We start from the raw sequence: 22,229 nt of genomic DNA on the forward strand, positions 1-22,229 counted from the left end.
TTTACTTTTAGGTTGATTTCACTACTTGAGGTTCTCAGTATATGTTTTACAGGAAGGTGCCATCACCCGAGGGCGTCTAGGCGGGGTGAATGTGTCGTATTTAAAGAAACAAACTAACCAGCGAGGTGTAATAATAATAAATATGTGAATAATACATGGGAATTCACTCATGTCACGGCCACGTTAACGGAATGTGCCACCAACCATAGACACTGAAAGGCAATACCTAGATTGAATTTCATTGATCACTTCATTTGTGTGTTTTTCTCTTTTTAAATACTATTTTTAATTTTGTATTTTTTCACTTGCCTATTTCATTTCTTTGAACAAGTTGCTTTTAAGCGTTTTGGTTGAAGGGTCTGGGACACTTATTTTCTTGTGTGGGCTTGAAATTTGAGATTCTAGATTTCTGTTGTGTATAGTTAGCTTGCTTTCTTTGCTTTGTAAGAAATAATAATAATACTACAATGATCCTTTTGTAAATACTTTTAAAAGCGATCTCCCTTATGAGAAAAAAAGTACTTTGACGAAAGTGATTAACGGGAAATGTTTAACACTGTCAGATGGCAAAATAATTCTCTGTTATATCCATTTTTGTACATGGCACATGATCGCCAACTTATGTTAGTGTCAGTTGCTGACTTGCACAAGGGAGACAACACCAGCCATTAAATACGAATGATTTTTCTGGGTTGTTTCCCTTTACACCAACTGCCTGTCCTTGCATAAAATGAAAAACGGAATAATCCAAAAACATCCATTCCGCATAAATGGATGACAAAGAATGAAAGAAGAATAGGAGAATAAAGTTACTTTATGCAACTTTTTTCTAAGGGGTATTTATCTGTATCAACACTTCTCGGCGATTTTATTCGGAGAAATTTTCTCATCCATCAACATCCGCTCTTCCTTCACCATCAACTTGGATGTGCACAATGCACCTTTTCGGTATCACTGTCTTACAGTTTACACTTACAAGTAGATATCAGCAATGTACAACACCTTTATTAAGATCATACTTTGTTATGAAGACAGACCTATCAGACTCCCGACACTAAACTCTGTAGCAGACGACGCGAGCTCTCTGTTGACGGAGATACAAAATACTAATTTTAAATCCAGCTCGCCTCTCGTTTATGTTTCGCACATATCTCTCACTCGCAATAAGTAAATCTCTTACTCCAAAATATAATCAACATGATAGTAATGCTAACGATGCGCAGATCTCTTTATCATCAATAACAACATTAAAATATTCAAAAAATGAAAATGTTTTCCTCAGAGTGACTGCCCCTGTTTATGAGAACTCTCTTCGATCACAAGTATCTTTCACCTTCCTCGACAGATGCAGACTACTTCAGTCAATGCGTGTCTGTTTGGAATGAGACTTTTCCTCAGGTATTGTGTTTTTGCATCTTTTGTATTAATTTTTTTTAAATTCAATATTTGCATTAATTATTCTTTACCTTTCATACACCTTAGAAAATACGGAGAAAGTAAACAGTTAAAAAGTAAAAAGTTAGTTTCTCGAAAACACAGAATGAGAGAAGTAGAAAGAAAACAAAATACAACACGTCTTCGAACAGGTTTACGTGAAGCTGCTTGTAAGAAAGGGTTTCACAGTCGTATGAATAGACAAAGGTAGTGACTTGGTCTGACATTCATATCCCCTCGACTACTTTGTGATTTATTTTACGCCGGCAGAAATATATGTTTATTCTGATTATGACTAGAAGGGAATTCCCGAAAAGCCGCAGTCTCACTGCAACTCAAAAGAGGTCATAACCTGGAAATGCCTACCGACTGAGAGCATACTTGATGATGACAAAAGAGGGGAGTGGTGTTTTAGTCGACAGGCGACAGAACGGAAACATAGCTAAAAGGACTAGTGGAATGCAGTTGTTTTTAAACGTTTGATAACAGTCTGAACAAGATACCATTTCTGGATGAATGCACCCCTTTCGAGATAAACCAGATACACAAGATACACGAGATACATGTCTAAATGACGATGCAAAAAAAAAAAAAATTCAACATCACGGCTATCATTATAGTGAATAGGTACACTCACGTTGTGAACGCCTCAGCCAGTAGAAGTGAAAATGTGTGAATTAGACAATATTGGGAAGTAGAGATTTTTACCTACCGCTCTCTTTATAGGCACGCACTCACGCACATAGGCACGCGCTATCGACCACACACACAAGTAGCTTCTTACTAATTTTTTTTTTTTAAAAAAAGAAAAGCTCGAACATATGAAGATTCAAGTGTGACATTCTGTGATTACAGGCTCCACCATTGCGGATCTTCACTTCGGAGCAAAGACCGTGTGGCTTTCTTTACTATTTGATTATTCATCGTTTCAAAAGTTAACACTCTAAGCCAACATGGCATTGAAATCAGTTGTGAGCTGTGGGAAGTGCAAGAAGTAAATGAGACACAGATAAAGGAAAGAAATTTTTTTCTGAATTGAGTTCAAGATATCAGCGATTGGTCAACTAGAAACTTCCATGACAGCAATCATGACACAGTATGTGACTACAGCTTCATTACGAAAAGCAGTTGATTCAGGGAACTGGTTCACCGTCAAAGCACTGTTGAATAAAAGACATGTGAGCAAAGATGTTATTGAGAAATCTGGTTTACTGCATAAGCTGGTGACCAGCACTGACATCAGCTTAACGCTCATGAAAGACATTGTGGACAAGATCTGTTCACATCATGTCGACCTTAACTCTCTGGACGAAGGAGGTATGGGAGTTCTGCACAGACTTTGCATGTCCTCTGATACTGAGCATGATGATATCCTATTCCTTCTGCTCAAAAAGGGCGTCAATATTAATTTAACGAACATTGACAATGACACGCCTCTACATGTTGCTGCTAAATGCGGGAGCTGGCGGATGATGATTGCTTTACTCCGTCGAGGGGCAAAAGGTGGTGTTGCAAATAAAGAGAAGAGAACTGTTTTACACATTTTTGCTGAATATTTTCCCTCGCTTAAGACACTTTCCCAAAAGTACATTGACAACATCTTTACACTGCTGAAGAAAACGTCTCTACATATAGATGCCGTTGACTGTGAAGGCAACACCGCCCTCCATGTAGCAGTTGGACGAGGAAAAAGTCTCATTGCGGAGAAGCTGCTGACGATTGGAGCTCGTGCTGATGTTGTAGATGCAGACGGTAGAACTGTGCTGCACATCATGGCGACACAAACACACGAATATTCCTCGTCCTTTTTGATGCAAATTGTGAAATGTGGAGCAAAACTAGAAATTAAGGACTGCGCGGGAAATACTGCTTTCCATTTAGCTTCCATCTATGAAAACTGGCATTTCCTGGAAATGTTTACAGATACATTTGTATCCAAAACTGACGACAATCAGATTCATTTTTCTTTCAATGATGAGTTGCGTGCAGCTGTCGAAGGGAGACGTTGGCATGTCGTGAAATGGATGGTAAAGTACTCCACGGATATCAACAAACCTGACAGCCAGGGACTTACACTGTTACAAACACTCGCGCAGTTCAACTCTGACAAAAACGTGGATGAAGCATTCTCTTTACTAGTAGACAGGGGGGCAGACTTCACGGTTCAAACCAAAGATGGCGAAAACTTGCTGCAGTTTTCCATTAGACACAACAACTGGCTTGTTGCAGAGCGCTTAGTAAGGATTGGGTTTGGCTTCTGCGAGCTTGACAGCGAGGAACGACTTGGCCTTCTTCAAAGACTTCTTGAACAAAAAGCGAAGCAGCCAACATCACTTTTCATTCTCCTCTGTAACAATGCAGCCAATATTACAGTTCGTACTCAAAGTGGGGACACATTATTGCAAATGGCAGCAAAGCATGGCAATATAGCTATGGTTAAATATCTGGCTCGCAAGTCATGTAGAGAGACTTTAAACAAACTCGACAGTGAAGGTTTTAACATTTGGCACAGACTAATGCAGCATCAATATGAAGAATCGAGCGAGTGTCGTTCTAGAGAGTCGCCTTTACTTTCTGTTGTTAACCTTTTAATAAGCAAAGGAGCTGACCTTCTGAGCCAATGCACAACAGGCGACACGATACTGCATCTAGCAGCCAAAAACAATCACTGGGACATAGTTAATCATCTTGTTGAGTTTGGGTTTGATGTAAACGAGGCTGACAGCGAGGGCCTGTGCCTTCTACACAGACTTGTAAAATCTAAAGAAGACTTCCGATGTTCTTCGTGCAAACTTATTGAAAATGCATCGTATAGACTTTTCCAGAAGCTTCTCAGGATGGGAGCCGATCCCTCCTTCCGTACTCACAGTGGTGACCATGTCGTTCATTTAGCGGCAAGACAAAGAAACTGGACAATGGTCCTTCACTTTTTTGACCAACAAAAGGATGTTATTAATGAGCTTGACAGTGAAGGGTTTAACATCCTCCACAGGCTGGTTCAGGACAATGTCACAAAGAGGAAGAGCTCACTTTTAGTAAATTTAATAAACAAGGGAGTCAATCCGAACATATCATCTCCACACGCCGGAAGTGCATTGAACATGGCGGTGAAAGCCCATCAGTGGAGTTTTGCCATACTTCTGGTGGAGATGGGCGCTGATTTAGATTCTCAAGATCCTGAAGGTAACACGGTACTGCACGTTACTGCAAAGATGAACAACTGGTCCTTTGTAGTATATTTGTTAAAGAAAGGTGCACATGCAAAGCTCCCGGACAGCGAAGGATATACTGTCTTACACAGGTGCCTTAGTGCTAGGAGGAACACGTGTGGACAATTACATCAAGACTGTGACACTACCATGGATCTTATTTTAAACAGTGATGTTGATGTGACAATCCAAGATCCCGAAGGAAACTTAGCGATTCATCTACCAGCAATAAACGGAGACATGACTCTGGCCTATAGGCTGATAAATACTTCTGTGAACTTGGATTTAAGGGACAACGAAGGTTTTACATGGCTTATGAGAGCTTCACAACAACCGTCACCGGAAGAAGAACGTGTGAACTCTAACAGCGACACTGTAAGTGTTATTAAACAATTACTGGACAGTGGGGTCGACCCTGAAGCCCGTTCTCCCGATGGGATGACCGCTTTTGAAATGGCTGTCCAGTGTAACAACTGGCCTGCAATACTAGCGCTTCTTCCTCGATGTGAAGTGAAGATCGGTGACAATGTTTCATTGACGAAGGCACAGTACCTTCATGAGCTGGCTAAACAAAAAGATATTCGTGATGAGGAACTAAGGTCTTTCACGAAAACGTTACTAGAACATGGCCTGAACATCAACGAAGTTGACAGCCACGGTCGTTCACCTTTGATCGTTGCAGCAAAACATCAAAACTGGAATTATGTTGTTTTGCTATTACAGTATGGCGCAGAAGCAAATGTAAATGTCGACAACCAATCTCTTTTATATTTTATTATTTCTAACCATAAAGACATTCCGCTTGCATTACTTACGGCTTTGCTGGATGCCATAAGGTCTCGGGGAGTCGACTTCAATAGTCGGGATTATAAAGGAGGGACAATCTTGTTTGAAGAAAATGTGTACTCTACTGTCTCCGATGGACAGGATTCTTCTAGCTCATTGTTTAGTTTACTGGTCGACATAGGAGTAAACCCTTTACTTGTTGATTGTAAAGGACGCTCACTGCTCCGATTCGCTTTAGATTTACATGGAGCTTTGGCATTAAACCTGGTGAAATTTCTCGTGCAAACTGGAGTAACTACCATCAACCAAGCTTGACGGAAGCTGCCAGAACCAGAACGTCTTTTTCGGATTCAGCCTCCTTAAACCGTTTATTACATTCAATACCTTCTCCAACGCAAGCAGCATTTGAAATGAAAAATGTCCAGTCCTTTAAGCTGCTGATAGAATCAGGTGCCAGCGCCAATAGCGAGCTATTTGAGCTCAGTGCACATTATGCGGCGAAGTATGTAGTTAAAGATAAGACTAAAGCAGAGACACGGATGCTGAACATTCTGAACCACGCCGCCAGTCAGCCTCGGTCTCTCACGTCTTTGTGTCGCCTGACTGTCTCTCACGCTCTTGGCTGCGGCCTCCGTAGAAGAGAAAGGGTCTTGACCCTCCCCATTCCTTCATCCCTCCAGCAGTATATCTTGTTTAGTGATATATTGTCTGAGGAGTTTCTGACATCAGAAGACGAAACAGAAAACCGAATTCCGCACTCTTGGGGACAAGTCTCTGGAATAAGCATTTTGTCCTTCCACGTGTTCCCGGGATTGCCTGATCGGAGATTTTCTTCCATAAATCACCGTCAGCAAACCTTACTTTTATACCCTTTACTTTGTGATGTGAGTTTTAACGACCACGTTTTCGTATCTGCTTCTAGGCAGCCAACACTGACCTCGATTAGTCCTCAAGAAACATATTGTCACAGAGCTGACCGTGCATTAAAGTGCTCACAACAAGCACGCGCAAATCAACAGGTGAAAAATTTCGTGCGCGTTCAAGCGTTGTCCCGCCCGCGGCGCTTCCTGGCAGACCGAGGCGTGCCGCCCCCTCACACACTCTCCCGGTCGCCGCATCAACGGAAACGTGTCACCAAACGCAAACACTAAAGGACAGGAACTGGAGAGGATGACAGAGGTCACTTACATATGAAGTCGTTGAATATTTGTTTTTGATTTTTTTTTCTTTTTTCTTTTGTGTATTTGCCTAATTTATTGCTTTGACCAGCCACTTGTGTTTTAGACATTGGGTTGTGATTCAAAATTTTAAAAAAAATAAATACACTGGCCACCTTGCACTTACTAACAATCACACTGCAATGATCCTTTTGTAAATGTCCAGAAATACTGATTATACTAATGGGAAAAAGGCATTTGAGAGAAATGTTTTACACTGTCAGGTTGTTCAATAACTTAATTTCTATTATATGTAGTTTTGTAGTTGCAACATAATAGCAAACATAACTGTCAGTTACAGGTGCTTCTTTATGTCAGGAAATAAATGATATGGCAACAACATCTATAACAGTTGTGCCATATATATAATAGAATTTACTTAAAATGCGAATCTTTAGTATCCAAATTCTATTTGTTTTCATCTAGGATTAATAAGCAATCTGGCAGAGTAGGAAATAGCGACGACAGCTCTAATGGTTGAGAAACTTTCCTGTTATCCGTGTTTGCGCATCCACGTGTACTTGAGATAGAAAATATAATAAATTATGGAAAAATGGTCTGTACATAACATTAATTGGGATGATGCTATACATGAATAATGTGAGTACAAAGATTATCAGTCGACTACTTTTAGCTTACTATTCAGTCATTATGCAATTTTAGCAATAAACTTACATGTTTAATGCGAGAAACACCTTTCACCAACTGTTTATTTTGCATTTTTTGTGTACTAGAGATAGAAAAGGTAGAATTATGGCATAAATAGCTTGTACATAACAATCACTGAACTACATCTATAGTTACACAGTGTACATACAAAGATAATTTGATGATTAATTACAGCTAAGTATTTAGGTAATTATACCATTAGAACAATAACCTTATTTTTGTTAACTCATGACACGCCTTTCACTAAGTGTGTATTTTATATCTTCTCTCAGTCCCATTTTATGGGAAGGCGCTCATGCCATGGATTCTGCAAAATGTTTTTGAAGCCATAGACTGCATAGGGATGTCTGAGATTTAAATATGCTCACTTTTACCTTTGTTCATTAAAATTTATTAAACACATGACGAGGGTAAAAGACAAAGAAATGACAACTCGGAAGGTGGCTACTGCCTAAAAACACCCAGCACACACTTGCTGTGTATTTAACAAAGAAGAACTGTGACCATTTCATCATGTTAACACTTTGTATTATTAATACATAGATTCGAATGTCACACTGTCACAGTCCATATTTGTCACTAATAACTTTTATGACTTTTAGAGAGGAGTAAATTTATCATGTTTGGCTCTAAATCTCTTCTTATAACTAAAACAAATTATTACTGTTGTTTGCTGAAATAAGAAATACTTCAAATTGTGGATTATTGAATGCAACACTACTTTTACTCTCTAGTGCAACTGCCAACAGTCATCATTGTGGAAGAACCATAAAACTGTTTTATAGTTACACAACTGCACCTGCCTAGACAAAGGCTTGATGCATTGTATCTAGTTTTGTATACCTTGCTTTTAGAATGAATAATGCACATCACAGAAATAAAAGTATTCTTACCTCAGTAGTTTCTTATGAACAACCTTCTTGCTTGTGTGCGTTTGTGTATGCTAGTCAGAGACGAGGGAATACGAACATGTCTGCACACTTCTGTGTTTCTTTAAAAAAGGATTAATTACTGCATTTACATGGGTAAAATTAAATTCTCCTGTCTTGTTCCAGCTTGGTGAGATAAATGGAAATAATAAGAAGGACAACGGATGCTATTATCCGTTTGAATGTTTGGCAAGAATCGTATTGAAAATCATTGAACGCAAGTACATATTTAGTGATACAGAAAGATATACATTACGTGGGTAATGGTTTAACGTGACTAAAAGCTTACTTGCAAACGTTAGTAGTACTTCAACACAACCTTGAAGAGAGTGAATGACTTGGATTGAAAAAGTGTCGAGACAAATGAAACTTTTGTGATGTAAGGAACTCGAAAATCTTTGATATAATCGTGTTTGATGGTCATGTGAAGTTTATACGTTGTTTTCTGTAAACGTACAGTGTTGACTATAGGCGGGTGGATAAGGGAGAGAACTGTGCAGTCTTAACCTTGGTGCGAATTATCTCCCCTACGAAGACTCCCGTCAGCACTTGTAATCAAGCCAACTCTAACAAGTTGATTGCTCTTTTCACCAATTTTGTAACCGACAGCAGCCAGCAGCGAAATAAAGGTAGGCCAACCTTCCTTCCACTGTTTCCAATTATAAGCATTACTCTAGCAGTCGGTAGCAATCTCTCTCAGGTAGCGTGATTTAGCAAATTCTTTCTTAGATGTTCTTGTTAGATTCCTACTTTGACCCACCCGTGTAATATCCCGCGTTAAAGTCAAAACCGTTGAAAATATGATAATTTTGTAAAACCCTTAGAAGCCGTTTGTCGTGAATGAACTCATACAAACTTGATCCAAAAGCAATGCATGACAGAGAAGTTGTTGACAAGAATTAATGTATAACAACACGTGTTTTAGGTATACGAGTTGTCCCTCTTGTTAAATATCTAAGTCTTCCATTTTATGGAAATAATCAATCTATATATTTAAATAAAGCGAACGTCTGGTTTGACAGTAGCTGATTCGACTGCTACTTCGTAGTAAAGGAATGTAAATAGAAAATGAGTTGTAAAAGTTATTAGGTAGACTTAGAGTAAAGATTTACTTTCTGTTCGAATTTCGTTAATAAAGGCTAACCCATATGCACAGAGAAAATCGCTGGAAATCGAGCATAAAGCATCAGAGAAACATATTTCGGTGGTATTTTATAACAAAGAGGCACGAGAAGTATTATTTTGTTTTTCTCCTAGTCATGCCTGGCTTTGTGAGGAAGTGACGTACGTAAGTTATTTTTAGGAATGGGTCGTCTGCACATTTGCTGCAAGCAGAGCAATTCACGGTTAAAAAAAAAAACAGCGACACAATGTGATGTTGCTGAATGTTCGCTTCGACACTCAGATTCAGTTTTTACTCATTCCGCAAAGACACAGGCTACATACGCCAGTAGATTAACTTTGTTTAAACTTGTGCGGACTTCGCCCTGTACTAAAGAATTTTCTCAAAACATTTCAAAAGCGATTGGTATCAAGTCACATATGCAGTACAGACAAGTCTTGGCTTGACAGTAAATCGAAGAGATTTGTTTCCTATACCAAAGCCAACTATACAAAAGTATAAGCTGTCAAAACTAACATCGAACTGTTGGTAACAAGCTTAACAAAGATACGTACAGCAGCAGATATATGGATCGAGCAACTACACGTAGCTAAAGTAATAATTTCATCCATTTTTTTTGTTAACTTGCATGCAGATTTCCTAAATATTCAGTATATTTATTCTTTGCTTTGTGTCTCAGGTTCAAAGCCTTCAGTGACACTGGGGTATATTTTGTAATCAAGACAGTTGATGTAGATATCCCCATGTTATCATCAACAGGGCACCAGACAGCTTTCATTCCATAGCAAACCATTTCACCCCAAATATGATTGGATTTCACTTTGAATGGATAGAACATAGGCACATTTAAACAAGATTAATTTCATGTATTCCTTAATGTAGCTGTACATTTGTTTTCCACTTGATGAGTAATGTTTGTAACAGAGTTATTCTTCTGCACTCAGTTTCAACAAAAATGCCAAGAGGCAGCAGGCTTACAAATCAGCTGTAAGGAATCATTATAGAGTATGCATCAGAAAAGTCAGAAAGATTTCATGTTACAAGAAATGAAAGTAGATATATTTTCTCATTTTTAAGTATCTGAAATGTCACTATAATTTAAAAATACTAAGATATTATCACAGTATGTGGTGCATCAAAATATGTTCTTTATTATTTTATATCAAATCTCTCAAAAGTTGTTTGCAGTCTGTGTACTAATGTAAAGCACACATGCATAATGACTGGATTTGCATTGATTATTTTTTTTTCCTTTCATTTTAAAATCAGTTTAGTGATAAATTCTTGCGCAAAAGAAAAATATGCATGCATTAATTTAATGCGACAGTCAAGGTAAAAGTTGTAACTATTTGCCTCACAATAAATAATGTATTAGAGCAGGGGTGGGCAACTTCTCCGGTTGGCGGGCCGGATATGGGGAAATGAAGTCCTTGGCGGGCCAGATTACTGGATCAATATAGACGATCCTATCTATTCTTCTTCGTGCATCATCGGAATGCTGCAGTTCTTCGGTGGAGTCTTCGTTGCTGATCCAAAAGATGTTAAGTATGCGCCTTCCGTCAAACTCCTGATCGTGGATGGCTTGGTTTCTTAAGAAGGCCTTTGTTTTTTCATGCATGTCTTGGGGCGGTGTGACAGCAGGGCAATGTCATCAGCAAAGTCCAAGTCTTCCAGCGTTGTTGTTGCTGTCATAGTCATGGTCCATCTGATCCCTCGTCCTCTCAGTCTTCATGATCCAGTCCATGGCCAGGATGAATGCAGCCCTGCTTCACCCGGTACTGACGTTGAAGGGGTCTGTGAGCTCTGTGTCACAGACAACCTGGGATTTGAAATCGCTGTACAGCATTGCAATGACCTGAACAAGTTTTGCAGGGACTCCGTAATGCCTCAATCTTCCATAAGGACTCGCGTGGATGCTGTCAAAAGCCTTCTCCAGGTCGATGAAATTGATGTACAAGCGGTGTGTTCCATTCGTTCTCTGCCCACAATCTGTCGCATGAAGATGTGTTCGGAGCAGGATCGCCCAGGACGAAATCCTGCTTGCTGTGGTCGGAGGTCTTTCTGAGTTGCCGTCAGTCTGACAAAACAATCTTGCTGAAGACCTTGCTGGTGAGGGAAAGAAGTGTTATGCCCCTCCAATTATTGCAGTCTCTAGAAGATGAGCCTGTCTTCCAACAGGGAGCTGCTGATTCCCAAATTTGCTTGAAGATTTCAGTCAGCTTGGGAGCTGTCACATTTATATGGCTGTTATTCCAAATATGTCTGCAAGCTGAATCTGGTCTGTTCATCAAAATGTTCCTTCCAGCGCTGTAGTTTTTCTGCCTCTCCCTCGATGACATTATTCAACTGCACATCACTGTTGTTTTTACTCAGTGTCTTCAGGTCATTTTTACTTGCTGCATTTTCTGCTTCATCTGCCAGTTATGGTTTAGTTTTGCATATCTTTGTCTGAGTTGTTCTTTCAGGCGTTCAGATCTGACTTGTGATGACTCAGTTTGCCAGAGTCCACTGCTGACGATCGACGTAGCTCATGTGGCTATCACAAGAGTAAAATGTAGGTTGCACATACGGCATCTCAATTCTTAGCCATGAAAGACCACTGGAGCAATTTGGTCAATGTAAACTTGTAAACTTTAATTTTAAAGCATAGAGACCAAAAACAGTATTTAATGATGTTAAAGTTATGTACTTCAATAGCTGCTGAAGTCAGTGAGACAGCTGCGGTCGATCACAGTTGTCAGCAAGTTGCTTGAACTCTGGCTGCATGTCGGATGTAGAAATCCTCAGTAACGACTGCACGTGAACATCAGTTAGACTGGAACGCGGATTTGTCTTGTTGATGTTCATGGTCGAAAATGTTTGCTCACAAATGTATGTAGACCCGAACAGAACAAGCAGTTTCATGGCCATCTTTCTCAGGTTGGCAAACTTGGACTCATTCAGTGAGACATACAATTTGTCAATGCTTTCAGATTGGAATTTCTCTTTCAGGGTAGTCACACTGCAGGTTAGTCGATTCCAGCTGTAGAGCATCCGGCACCTTTTCAAAGTCAGTTGTAAACGGGGATGACAAGATATCAAACTCTGCAGCAATTTTCTGGAAATCCGCAAATCGACGAGCAAATTCATTGTCTAGTGTAGATATCATATTGGTGTATTTCTCAGCTGACATCATCTGGGCTGACATAGTCTCCAGTGTTGGAAAGTAAGTTGTGATATTCTGAAAATTCACAATCACTGAGCGATTTGCTGTGCTTGGCAATGTTGTATGCGACCACAAAGCTGGCAAGAGTAGCAGCTTTCTGGGCTACTTTGGTTTTGACGAATAGATTCTGCTGCTTTACAAGTTTTCTGTCCAGTTCTGTTGCTCTTGTTTGCCATTCCGCTGCTGATAAAGTCCTGCCATAGCCTGCATGTGTCGTCGCATCATGGCGGCTAGCGTTGTACTCTTTCATCACGGCAACACTTTCACTGCACAACAGACATACTGCTTTCTTGCCGACTTCTAAATCTAATGCTAACTGAAAACAAAGAATCAAAAAACAAAGAAAACAAAGAACCAAAAAATGACTAACAGTCACTATTATTCGACGCAGTAAGCAAGTAATTAGTGGGAGATTGCGGCAGACTGTGGCCGCGGGCCACATTATCATGTACGACCAGAAACAGTCTGCGGGCCAGTCAAAATCCCGTCGCGGGCCGGATCCGGCCCGCGGGCCGTATGTTGCCCACCCCTGTATTAGAGGATATTTACTTTAATCATGTTTATTTTCTGAAAAGCTCAAGAGCAAAAGGACTTTAATGAGTGTAGTCAGCGGCCAACAATTCAATATCATCACTATTTCCATTTAACTTAAAAAAATTATCAGACAAATGACAAATGCCCTACTTTATTAATCCCAGTGGGCAGTAATACTCAGGAAGTGGGCTCAGTTACAGAAGTTACAAAAATGCAGACAGAGCAAGTGCTTATTACAAGATAAGGATATGTGTACTTCAGAAATATTCAGTAGTCTAACAGTAAATTGATTTTGCTATTTATTCCTTCCTTAAGCACCTAGCAAATGCAGTGGATGATCTATCAAGCAAAAATTCAGTTGATAGAGTTAACAATATAGCAAAATAAAAATAAAATAATACTGTCTTTGAAAACTTTTTGACATCTTACCATCCTTCGAATGTACTTTGTATAATATTAATTTACAATTCTAAAATATCAAAATGCCAGACTGGAAATCATCTGCCTCTGAAATTAAACAGTACAGTTTATCTTAGACAAAAGTACATTCCAAAATGTGTTTATAGTTTAGTAATAATAAAAAACAGAAAAATTAACTTAAATATGCCAACGTAGTAACAGACCCAGCCTGCAAAACTAGTGGGGTAGTGGTGGGCCCCACTGCAAGTTCACTACTAACCCACTAGTTTTGCAGGCTGGGGAATCATTAACAATAATAATCATCATACAACTTAGACTTTAATGACAGTGAATGTTGCACATTAATTTTTGATTTAAAACTTGTTTAATTTAAAATAAATCTGGAAAAAGATTTTCCTACCAGTACATCGAGTGAAATCAGTTTCGACCTTTTTTTTCATATAACTTCAGGAGAAGCTTAACCTTGATCATTGTTTACTTTTGCATAAAGTTTAAAAAGCTGTAAGGCTGTATTCCAAAATCAGCTGTTTCCTTTTTTTGGCAAATAGGTCAAATCTTCAACACGATAAGCTGAGTGATGTTTCTTTAGTTGACTCAAAGACATGCACAAGTCTGCTGCACTGAACCACACTTGCTATTAGAAAAACCGCCTGTGTGCCAGAGGGGTGTGTTCTGCTTTCCTAGTAGCAGGTGAGAATACCGGTGTTTGAAGGCTTATAGCCTAAAAATTAATAATTATGTACTTATATTTTTGGAATTATTATTTTAAAATAACTTAAAATGATCATAACAAAGCAAATATTACACACAGGTTAGCCTTTAACTTGTTGGTTTGTACAGTGCACAATGAAGTCTGTATTGTCTGTATTCAAATCCTTGACAGGGGAAGCTAGTTTGCTGTCGGGATTAAAAAAAAGTCTCTGTTTGGTGAAATCTGATAGTATATACACAGCCTAGAATTTTATCTTTTAAAATGTATACTTTGTATAGGGTATACTGAATAACTGTTAAAGCCCAAATATCTAATGCTGTTTTTATATATATAATATTAATCTGCTTTAACTATTCCATGAGATTATTTCTCAGTATAAATGTAAGGGATTAAAAGAAGTGTACATAATCGGATATTGAACGCACAATATACAGCAATATTTACCCATATTTGTTTTATAAATAAAATATATAGGCACAAGTAAAACACTTTTCAATATTCTCGCTGTCAGATTTGCTTGATGTGCTGTTTAACAGAAGTAACTCTAACCTGGTTGGAGTCAAAGGCACCAAAGTCACCATCCAGCGGCGCTCGTGGAGTCCACATCCCAGTCTAAGATGCCTTCAGGTTATGTTATAAGCCAGAACATGCCTTCCTTAAGCGACAGCCTGACACTTACAAAAAAGACAGCAGAATTAACATCAGCTGCTGAATCTGCAGCTTGGACTCTTATTGGCAGCTTGCTGAGTGCTGATAATGTCACAAAGTGTGACATAGAGCAGAGTTTTCTGCTCCATAAACTGGCAGCAGCACCGGAAGTCGGTCTCTCGCTTGCACAAGGCATACTGAAGAAAATCTTAAAACATGAAGTGGACATCAACATGATAGATAAAAATAAAGATACAGCTGTCGTGGTGGCTGCTAGATGTGACAACACAAAGATGGTGATGGAGCTTCTATCCCGACAGGCAGCTTTACCACCTGATGTAACACACGTGTGTTCTTTCTTGCAGACTCTGACTAAGAACTGGAAACCACAAGAGACGCCTTATATGCACGCGCTTGTTGTCAAACTGCTGTGGGACAGACTACAAGACACAGCACTACACAGCTGTCACAAACAACTTCACCACACACTGGTCCGACTGGCAGTCACGTTTCACACGTCACTTGTACGTGAAATGTTTGTAACAGAACAACAAGTGAACTCTCTAGACAGTGAGGGGATGGCCGTGTTACACAGGTTAGCCATGTTTGATAGCGATGACCATATCCGCCTTTTGCACTATTTCATCAGCAAAGGGGCAAATGTCAATCTACAGAATACTTTCGGTGATACACCTCTACATATTGCTGCCAAAAATAGCAACTGGATGATGATGGAGGCTTTGTTACACCGACAAGCTTACAGTGATGTGACTAATTGTGAACAGTTCTCAGTCTTACACATAATGGCTTCTTACACAGATTCTAAACCTTTTTCGAAAATTGACCAGATATTTCAATTGTTAATTTTCAACAATAACAATGTCAACAAAAAGGACGGCGAAGGAAACACAGCCTTACATCTGGCAGCCCTCGCCGGTAACATAACGTTTATGAAGACATTGTTAGATCATGGTGCTCGTGCTGAGGGTGTTAATGACGAGCAGAAGACAGTTCTACACATGATGGCCATGACAAAAAGAGAAGTGTTCTCCAATATAAATCCCTGCATAAACGTTTTAGTGCTGACTGTAAAGAGAGGCGCAGATATTCAACAAAAGAATTGTGATGGTAACTCTGCTCTGCATCTTGCTGCTAAACATGACAACTGGGGCTTGGTGGAATTTTTGTTGAAGTATGTTGACGATGCTGCTCAGCCTGACAGTGAAGGCTTCAACATTCTTCACAGACTTGCCATGGTGATATCTTTGCAAGGCCGCAGTTTGTTTCACAAGGTGGCTCAAAAAGTTGGTGACATCAATGCAAAAAGTAAACAGGCGATACAGCCATACACCTGGCTGCAAAATGTCAGAACTGGGACATGGTCAAGCTGCTAGAACAAGAAGGCGCCGCATGGGACGAACTAGACAGCGAAGGCTTTCATGTTGTTCACAGATACGCTATGGGAAAAAACGTGGAGCATAATATACTTTCATTTTTTGATATTAGTATGTACTGTAACACTCGTTGTTGGACTGGTGATACAGTGTTGCACCTGGCTGCAAGACATGGCAACTGGTTAGTGGTGGAATTCATTGTAGAATATGTGGATAACATAAACGAGGTAGATTCTGAAGGTTTTACTGTTATTCAAAGACTTGTCACATCAACATTTTCTTATGGTTATTATTTAATCTGCGACCTCATTGAGCTTGGCGCTGACTACACCTGTCGTGATCAAAACGGCGACACTGTGCTGCACCTGGCTGCCAAATATGGCCACTGGAAGATTGTCGAAACACCTTGCAAACCTTGGGGCAGAAGCAGACACACCAGATAGCGAAGGGTTTTCGGTTCTTCACAGAATAGCAGTAACAGACAGAAGTCATTTAGTTCCTGTTGAAGAATTCGCACAGCACGGTACATCTATAAATCAAAAGAATCCGCAAGGAAACACACCTCTTCATCTTGCTGTCAAAAATAACAACTTGGAAGTGGCCAAAGAACTCGTAAAATGCGGGGCAGGTGTTAACGATGTCGACGCCGAAGGCTTCACAGTCCTTCACAGGCTAGGACAGAGACAAAATTATGATGACTTATGTAAATCGCTACTTGAACTCTTGCTTGAAAAGGGAGCTAGGTGTGACATTGAGTCAAATAAACACGAGAGTGTTTGCGAAATTATCGTTCAAAATGAAAACTGGAGCATGATGAAATGTTTGCTTGATCAAGGAACACTTGTATTCAGAGAATACGAAGCCAAATGTCTTTTGCACCAGTTAGTTTGCAGTCACCATGGAGACGACTACACTAATGTTTGTGACCTACTGATTGAGAAAGGATTGTCTGTTAATACTAAAAATTGTGATGGTAACTCGGTGCTTCACCTCGCAGCAGTTGCAGGTAACTGGAAGTTGGTGGAACATTTGATACAAAAAGGTGCACGTGAAAACATGGTAGACAGCAAAGGTTTGTCCATTTTGCACAGATTTGTTACTGATGCAAAGAGAGAAATGTACAATTATGCCCATTCTCTGGATACGATCATCGCTTCTAGTGTTGACTTAAACGCCTTGGACCCTCGGGGTAACACAGCATTACAAATTGCAGCAAAACGTAGGCTGATGGGCATTGTGGACCGCCTAATAGACAGCACTGAAAATCCAAACACAAAAGATGATGAGGGCTTTACTCTTCTGCTGAGAGTATCACAAACGCCCTCGCCAGAATGTCTTTCTATTTGTCAGCGTCTGGTGCAGAAAGGTGCTGACATCAACATCTGCTCCCCAGATGGCGAATCAGCTCTTCATCTTGCTTTCAAAAACAACAACTGGCCTGTAGTAGAATTACTGATGAACAGCGGGGCTCGATTTGAGGTTGAAATTTTGGAAGGTCTTCATCCTGTGCACAATCTAATAGAACATTTCACATCTTCAGAGGACAATCAACTGACACTGATGACATTGTTAACACAGAGTGGATTTTCGGTTAGCACACAAGATTCAAAGGGAAAGACACCAGCAGAACTGGCATTCACACTCAAAAAGTGGAAACTTCTCAAACACCTTTTAGAATCAGGAGCTCATTTAATTCTCAGAAAGGGAAACTCATATTTTCATGAATTTGCAAAATGCACTTCTCCTGAAGACATGACCGATATTACACGTCTCTTGCTTAGCCGTGGTTTCGACATAAACCTCAGAAACGACGAGGGTGATACGCCTGTCCATGTGGCGGCTGATAAAGGCAACTGGGACACTGTAAAAACATTTATGGAGCACGGCGCCAATACAAACATGCTTGACACTAGAGGTTATTGTCTGCTTCATAAGCTTCTTAACTGTGAACGTTTTGGTGACCAGGTTATTGTAAGGGCCGTCTATCTACAAATCATACGTAGAACTCGTAAGGACATTAGTAACACACGGCGAAGACGTCAACCGCCGAGGGCCAGACAACAAGACAGCCTTGCAATTAGCTGTTGGCAACCACGAATGGAAGATGGTCGGAGAGTTAATTTCATTAGGAGCTGTTTTTGAACTCAGTGAAGATGAAAAACTGTCAGCCTTGGAACACCTCTTATTGTTTTGATTGGGAAGGTGTCGCCAGGGAAAAGTTGTATCCTTTCTTAAAATACATTACAAATGATGGTTCTGCTATTAACATCTCTTTCCAAGAAGAACACGGATATGTTGACCCCAAAACTTTGCTGCGGAAAGAGCGTAGAGAATGCTAATTGGAAGATGGCAATTGCCTTAGTTGAATATGGAGCAGACGTGATTCAGATGCTCAGAGATGAGGCGCTCTTAGAGCTGATGATGTCCAGATATTTGCAGGTTGATCACAAAAGGTGGATGTGTTTTCTTGATTTATTGATTTCCAGAGGTCTTGACATCAATACCAAACTTACAGATCGATCTGGAATACTCCTCTATGATGAAGCTGTCAGAAGCTTAGGAGAAAATAAAGAGAATGTTACCAGTTGTTTGTTCAGTGCACTGCTGGAAAGGGGAGCCGATCCACTTCTTGTCGACTGTAGAGGACACACACTACTCAGAACAGCCATGGACTTTGATGGACAGCGCACTCTGAATGCTCTAAAGAAACTTCTTCCTGCTGGGGTGACAACGCATCAACCGAGGCTTACAGAGGAGAGTTTGCTTTCGCACAGAAGTTCCTCTAAAGTAACTGTCTCGCCCACAGAAAGAGCGGTACAGCTCCGACACATCTCCGCAGTCAAGCTACTGATCCAATCAGGCGCAAGTTCAAACGCAGAGTTATTTCGTTTGAATACAGAATACCAAGTGAAGCTTGCTGGAAGAGCAGACACGAATGACAATATCAGAGAGCTCCTTCAGGTTTTGAATGATGCTGCCAGTGAGCCCCACTCACTTCAATCACTATGTCGTTTATCGGTCTCACATTGGCTTGGTTGTGGGCCTGGCAGGGCAGACAAACTCAAAAACTTGACGATTCCTTCTTTGTTAAAAAACCTTATATCTTTTTGTGATTTGCTGTCCACAGATCTTTTTTTCAATGAAAGTGAAGATTTCATCCCGAGATTCTCAGAAGGCAATGGTGACTTTATTTCCATTAACTATTACAGGTATAATGATGGCACCCTATTCTGTGGAAGCATGTCCACTCTTACATCTGATTCAGATGACCCATATTATTCTGGCGGTGAATATAACTGACCCTTCCATTCAAATTTTGACATTTTTAGATTAATCACATACCTGCACATCAACTTCGACAACAGCTTCATTGTCATCATCATCCTCAACAACCTTTGTTACATCAAAGGGACCGACTTAAGCAAAGACTCGCTGACCGAGTTTGGTACAACGTGTGTACAGTCGTAGTGTATCTGATGCTAAATTAAATATACAGGATTGTGTCAGGATGTTGAGACTAAAAGAAAGGTTATTAACAAACTGATGTTGCTGAAAAAGAAATTACTGGATCTTATTCCGACCACCATTCTAATCTTCACCAAGTTATATCATCATCATCAGTATTATTACTAATTCCTTCTTGTATAACCCTTTTTCTCCGTCTTTCAAAAACATTTTTATGATATTTTTAGTAAAAGTATAAAACTACCCCAAGAATCAGAAGAACCATCGTTAAGGATCCAGTCTTCCTGCTTATCTATGAAACTTGTCTTTCACGACTGCTGCATCACTTCACTAAGCTAAAGTCCCTTAAACCATTTCAGTCGGCTTGTTGTGAACACCACTTATTAACACAGCTATGATAAATGATATGATGTAACTTTTGAAATGATTTCAGGAAATATATTCTACTCTCTCAATTATTTGATTTTGACTAACAAGTTGAATCTTCATGGAGCTTCATAACCGAAATACTTCTTGTGATCGAGGTCAGATTACAGTTCTGTTGAAATTTGATCTGTTAGTTGCTTTTAACACTGTTGACCATCACATTCCAACAAATTCAATCAACTTTCCATCTTTGTTGGACTAATCATGATCAACCGTATGTTCCGTATGTGTTGCTGTATATGCCCATGTTTTGATATCATTTATTATTTATGTGTTACAAGATAAAACAATTATATTTCAGGAAAACAATTACTTTATTTTGAGCATGATTTGATTGAACGTTTTAAAATGTGCTCTTTTTTCTATGCACCCTACTTGTATTTGTAGACTTATGAAGATTGTTGTTTGAACATTTCAGTTATATTACTCATACGACTTCTTAGTATGAATAGGTTGGCATTATATTGGAAAATATGCATTGTTTATGCATAAAAAAGTGAACAGATTTTCAAAAAATTGCAAGCATCGATAAATGCTATTTTTGTGTCTGAAAATTTTTCTGCAAAATTTTTTAAACAATTCTGTTCTACGTGACAAATTTCACTTTCTTTTAAGTGATTTGGTTTGTCACATTTACACAAGAACCAGAAACAAAAGGTATAAGATGTTCTTTAGTTATCACTCATTGAAGCCATTGAGCAATCAGAGTGGTTGCATATTATTTCTTGCAAAGTTGATGTGCACTTTATCATTCACCAAAAGGATAAATATTTGTTATCCTGTTTGACTATTCAAAGCTTTAACAGCTTTCGGTAGCTTTGACCATATACGCACTTTGATGATACAGATTAATGTATATCATTATGTACTGACTGCCAGCACAACATTTCTTTGTATAATTTAATAATGTTTGAGTACTTTGATGATACTTTTTTCGTATATAAATGTTTGACAATGTTTTCGTCTTTGTTAACGTTTATTACAACATTGTTTTTGCATTGGCATGTTTCCTAGCGCATACATATTATCTTCGGGTATGTTTTAAATTTTTAGGTGTCATTTTTTTTTCTTCATAATCAGTAGCAAACGCAACAAACAATACGCCTCCATTACTAGGTAATCCGATAATTTTCACATTGATCTTTTCATATTCCGTTGTTGTTTAAAATATTTATTATTTTCATTATTTTTAACCCTGTCAGACCCATCGAATCATTAATGACTCAAGCTTGCACAGCCTGACTGCCGTGTGAACATAAATTTCAGATGAGACCTCAATATATTGTTGCTCTAATGATTTATGACATTATTTATTATGCATTACTCATCTTGACAATAACAGAGATTAATATGACTGAAGGCAGTAAAACTGTATGTGTAGTGCTATAACCTGGGTCAGTAGAAGAATCCTTAGTTGCATGAGCAATTGGTAAACCACAGCATTATAGGAAAGACAGGTAAATTTTGTTATTTCACACCAAAACCTGTGACGAGCATAACGACAGCTAGTGGTAAAGATGGAACAAGTCATGTGAACACAAAATACCATTACTGTTTGCGGTAAAAGAGAAGTCAAAACTCTAGATGAGGTGGCACTGACCACAAGAGTTTTAAGCAACAACGAACACATAAAGAACACGGAAGTTGTGATACAAAAACTGACAGTAACTAACCCATAATGTTGATATACAGATATATATATTGTTGCAGCAAAAAGCATTCGCTTTATCTATGCTGATCGTCGGGAGGGGATGGATTTAGTGGTGAGGGCGAATATTGTTGAGTGGTAGCATGAAGGTCTGTCTACTCGTTTACAATCACCATCAAGTTCTTATCAGTCGACCTTCATTTCAGCCTGGTCGGACAGTGTTTGCCCCATCACTTGACATAAAAGAGGAAGTTGTTTTAAGGTGACAGACATGTCCATGTGTGCTGCTTCACTCTCTCATGTAGACTAGTCTCCATTCTATATCCACCAGCTCTTGTTTATCAGTATTTCCGTTTAATAGGATAGAAATTTAGGGGCACCATGTTCGATGATTTTCGAGACGATTCTCG

General features: G+C 39.3%; 2 protein-coding genes across 3 annotated transcripts; both read left to right on the plus strand.

Annotated features, from left to right (window-relative positions):
* The first annotated feature begins 1,322 nt into the window (after positions 1 to 1,322).
* Positions 1,323 to 21,130, plus strand: LOC112558712. The gene is made up of 6 exons (XM_025229314.1): positions 1,323 to 1,398; positions 2,290 to 5,738; positions 12,359 to 12,374; positions 12,533 to 12,572; positions 14,804 to 16,267; positions 16,595 to 21,130. Exons 2-6 carry the CDS (start codon positions 2,511 to 2,513, stop codon positions 18,420 to 18,422), a joined length of 6,576 nt encoding a protein of 2,191 aa, XP_025085099.1. The 5' UTR covers positions 1,323 to 1,398; positions 2,290 to 2,510; the 3' UTR covers positions 18,423 to 21,130.
* On the plus strand, positions 8,905 to 16,421 carry LOC112559063 (serine/threonine-protein phosphatase 6 regulatory ankyrin repeat subunit B-like). Of its 2 annotated transcripts, XM_025229954.1 has the most exons (3): positions 8,905 to 9,961; positions 14,075 to 14,216; positions 14,775 to 16,421. In XM_025229954.1, exon 3 carries the CDS (start codon positions 14,856 to 14,858, stop codon positions 16,278 to 16,280), a length of 1,425 nt encoding a protein of 474 aa, XP_025085739.1. In that variant the 5' UTR covers positions 8,905 to 9,961; positions 14,075 to 14,216; positions 14,775 to 14,855; the 3' UTR covers positions 16,281 to 16,421. The 2 variants fall into 2 exon arrangements, with proteins under 2 accessions (XP_025085739.1, XP_025085738.1); XM_025229953.1 differs by lacking the exon at positions 8,905 to 9,961 and having other exon boundaries at positions 13,117 to 14,216.
* Positions 21,131 to 22,229: the final 1,099 nt, after the last annotated feature.

Source organism: Pomacea canaliculata, linkage group LG3, assembly GCF_003073045.1.
Source record: "Pomacea canaliculata isolate SZHN2017 linkage group LG3, ASM307304v1, whole genome shotgun sequence".
NCBI lineage: Eukaryota > Metazoa > Mollusca > Gastropoda > Architaenioglossa > Ampullariidae > Pomacea > Pomacea canaliculata.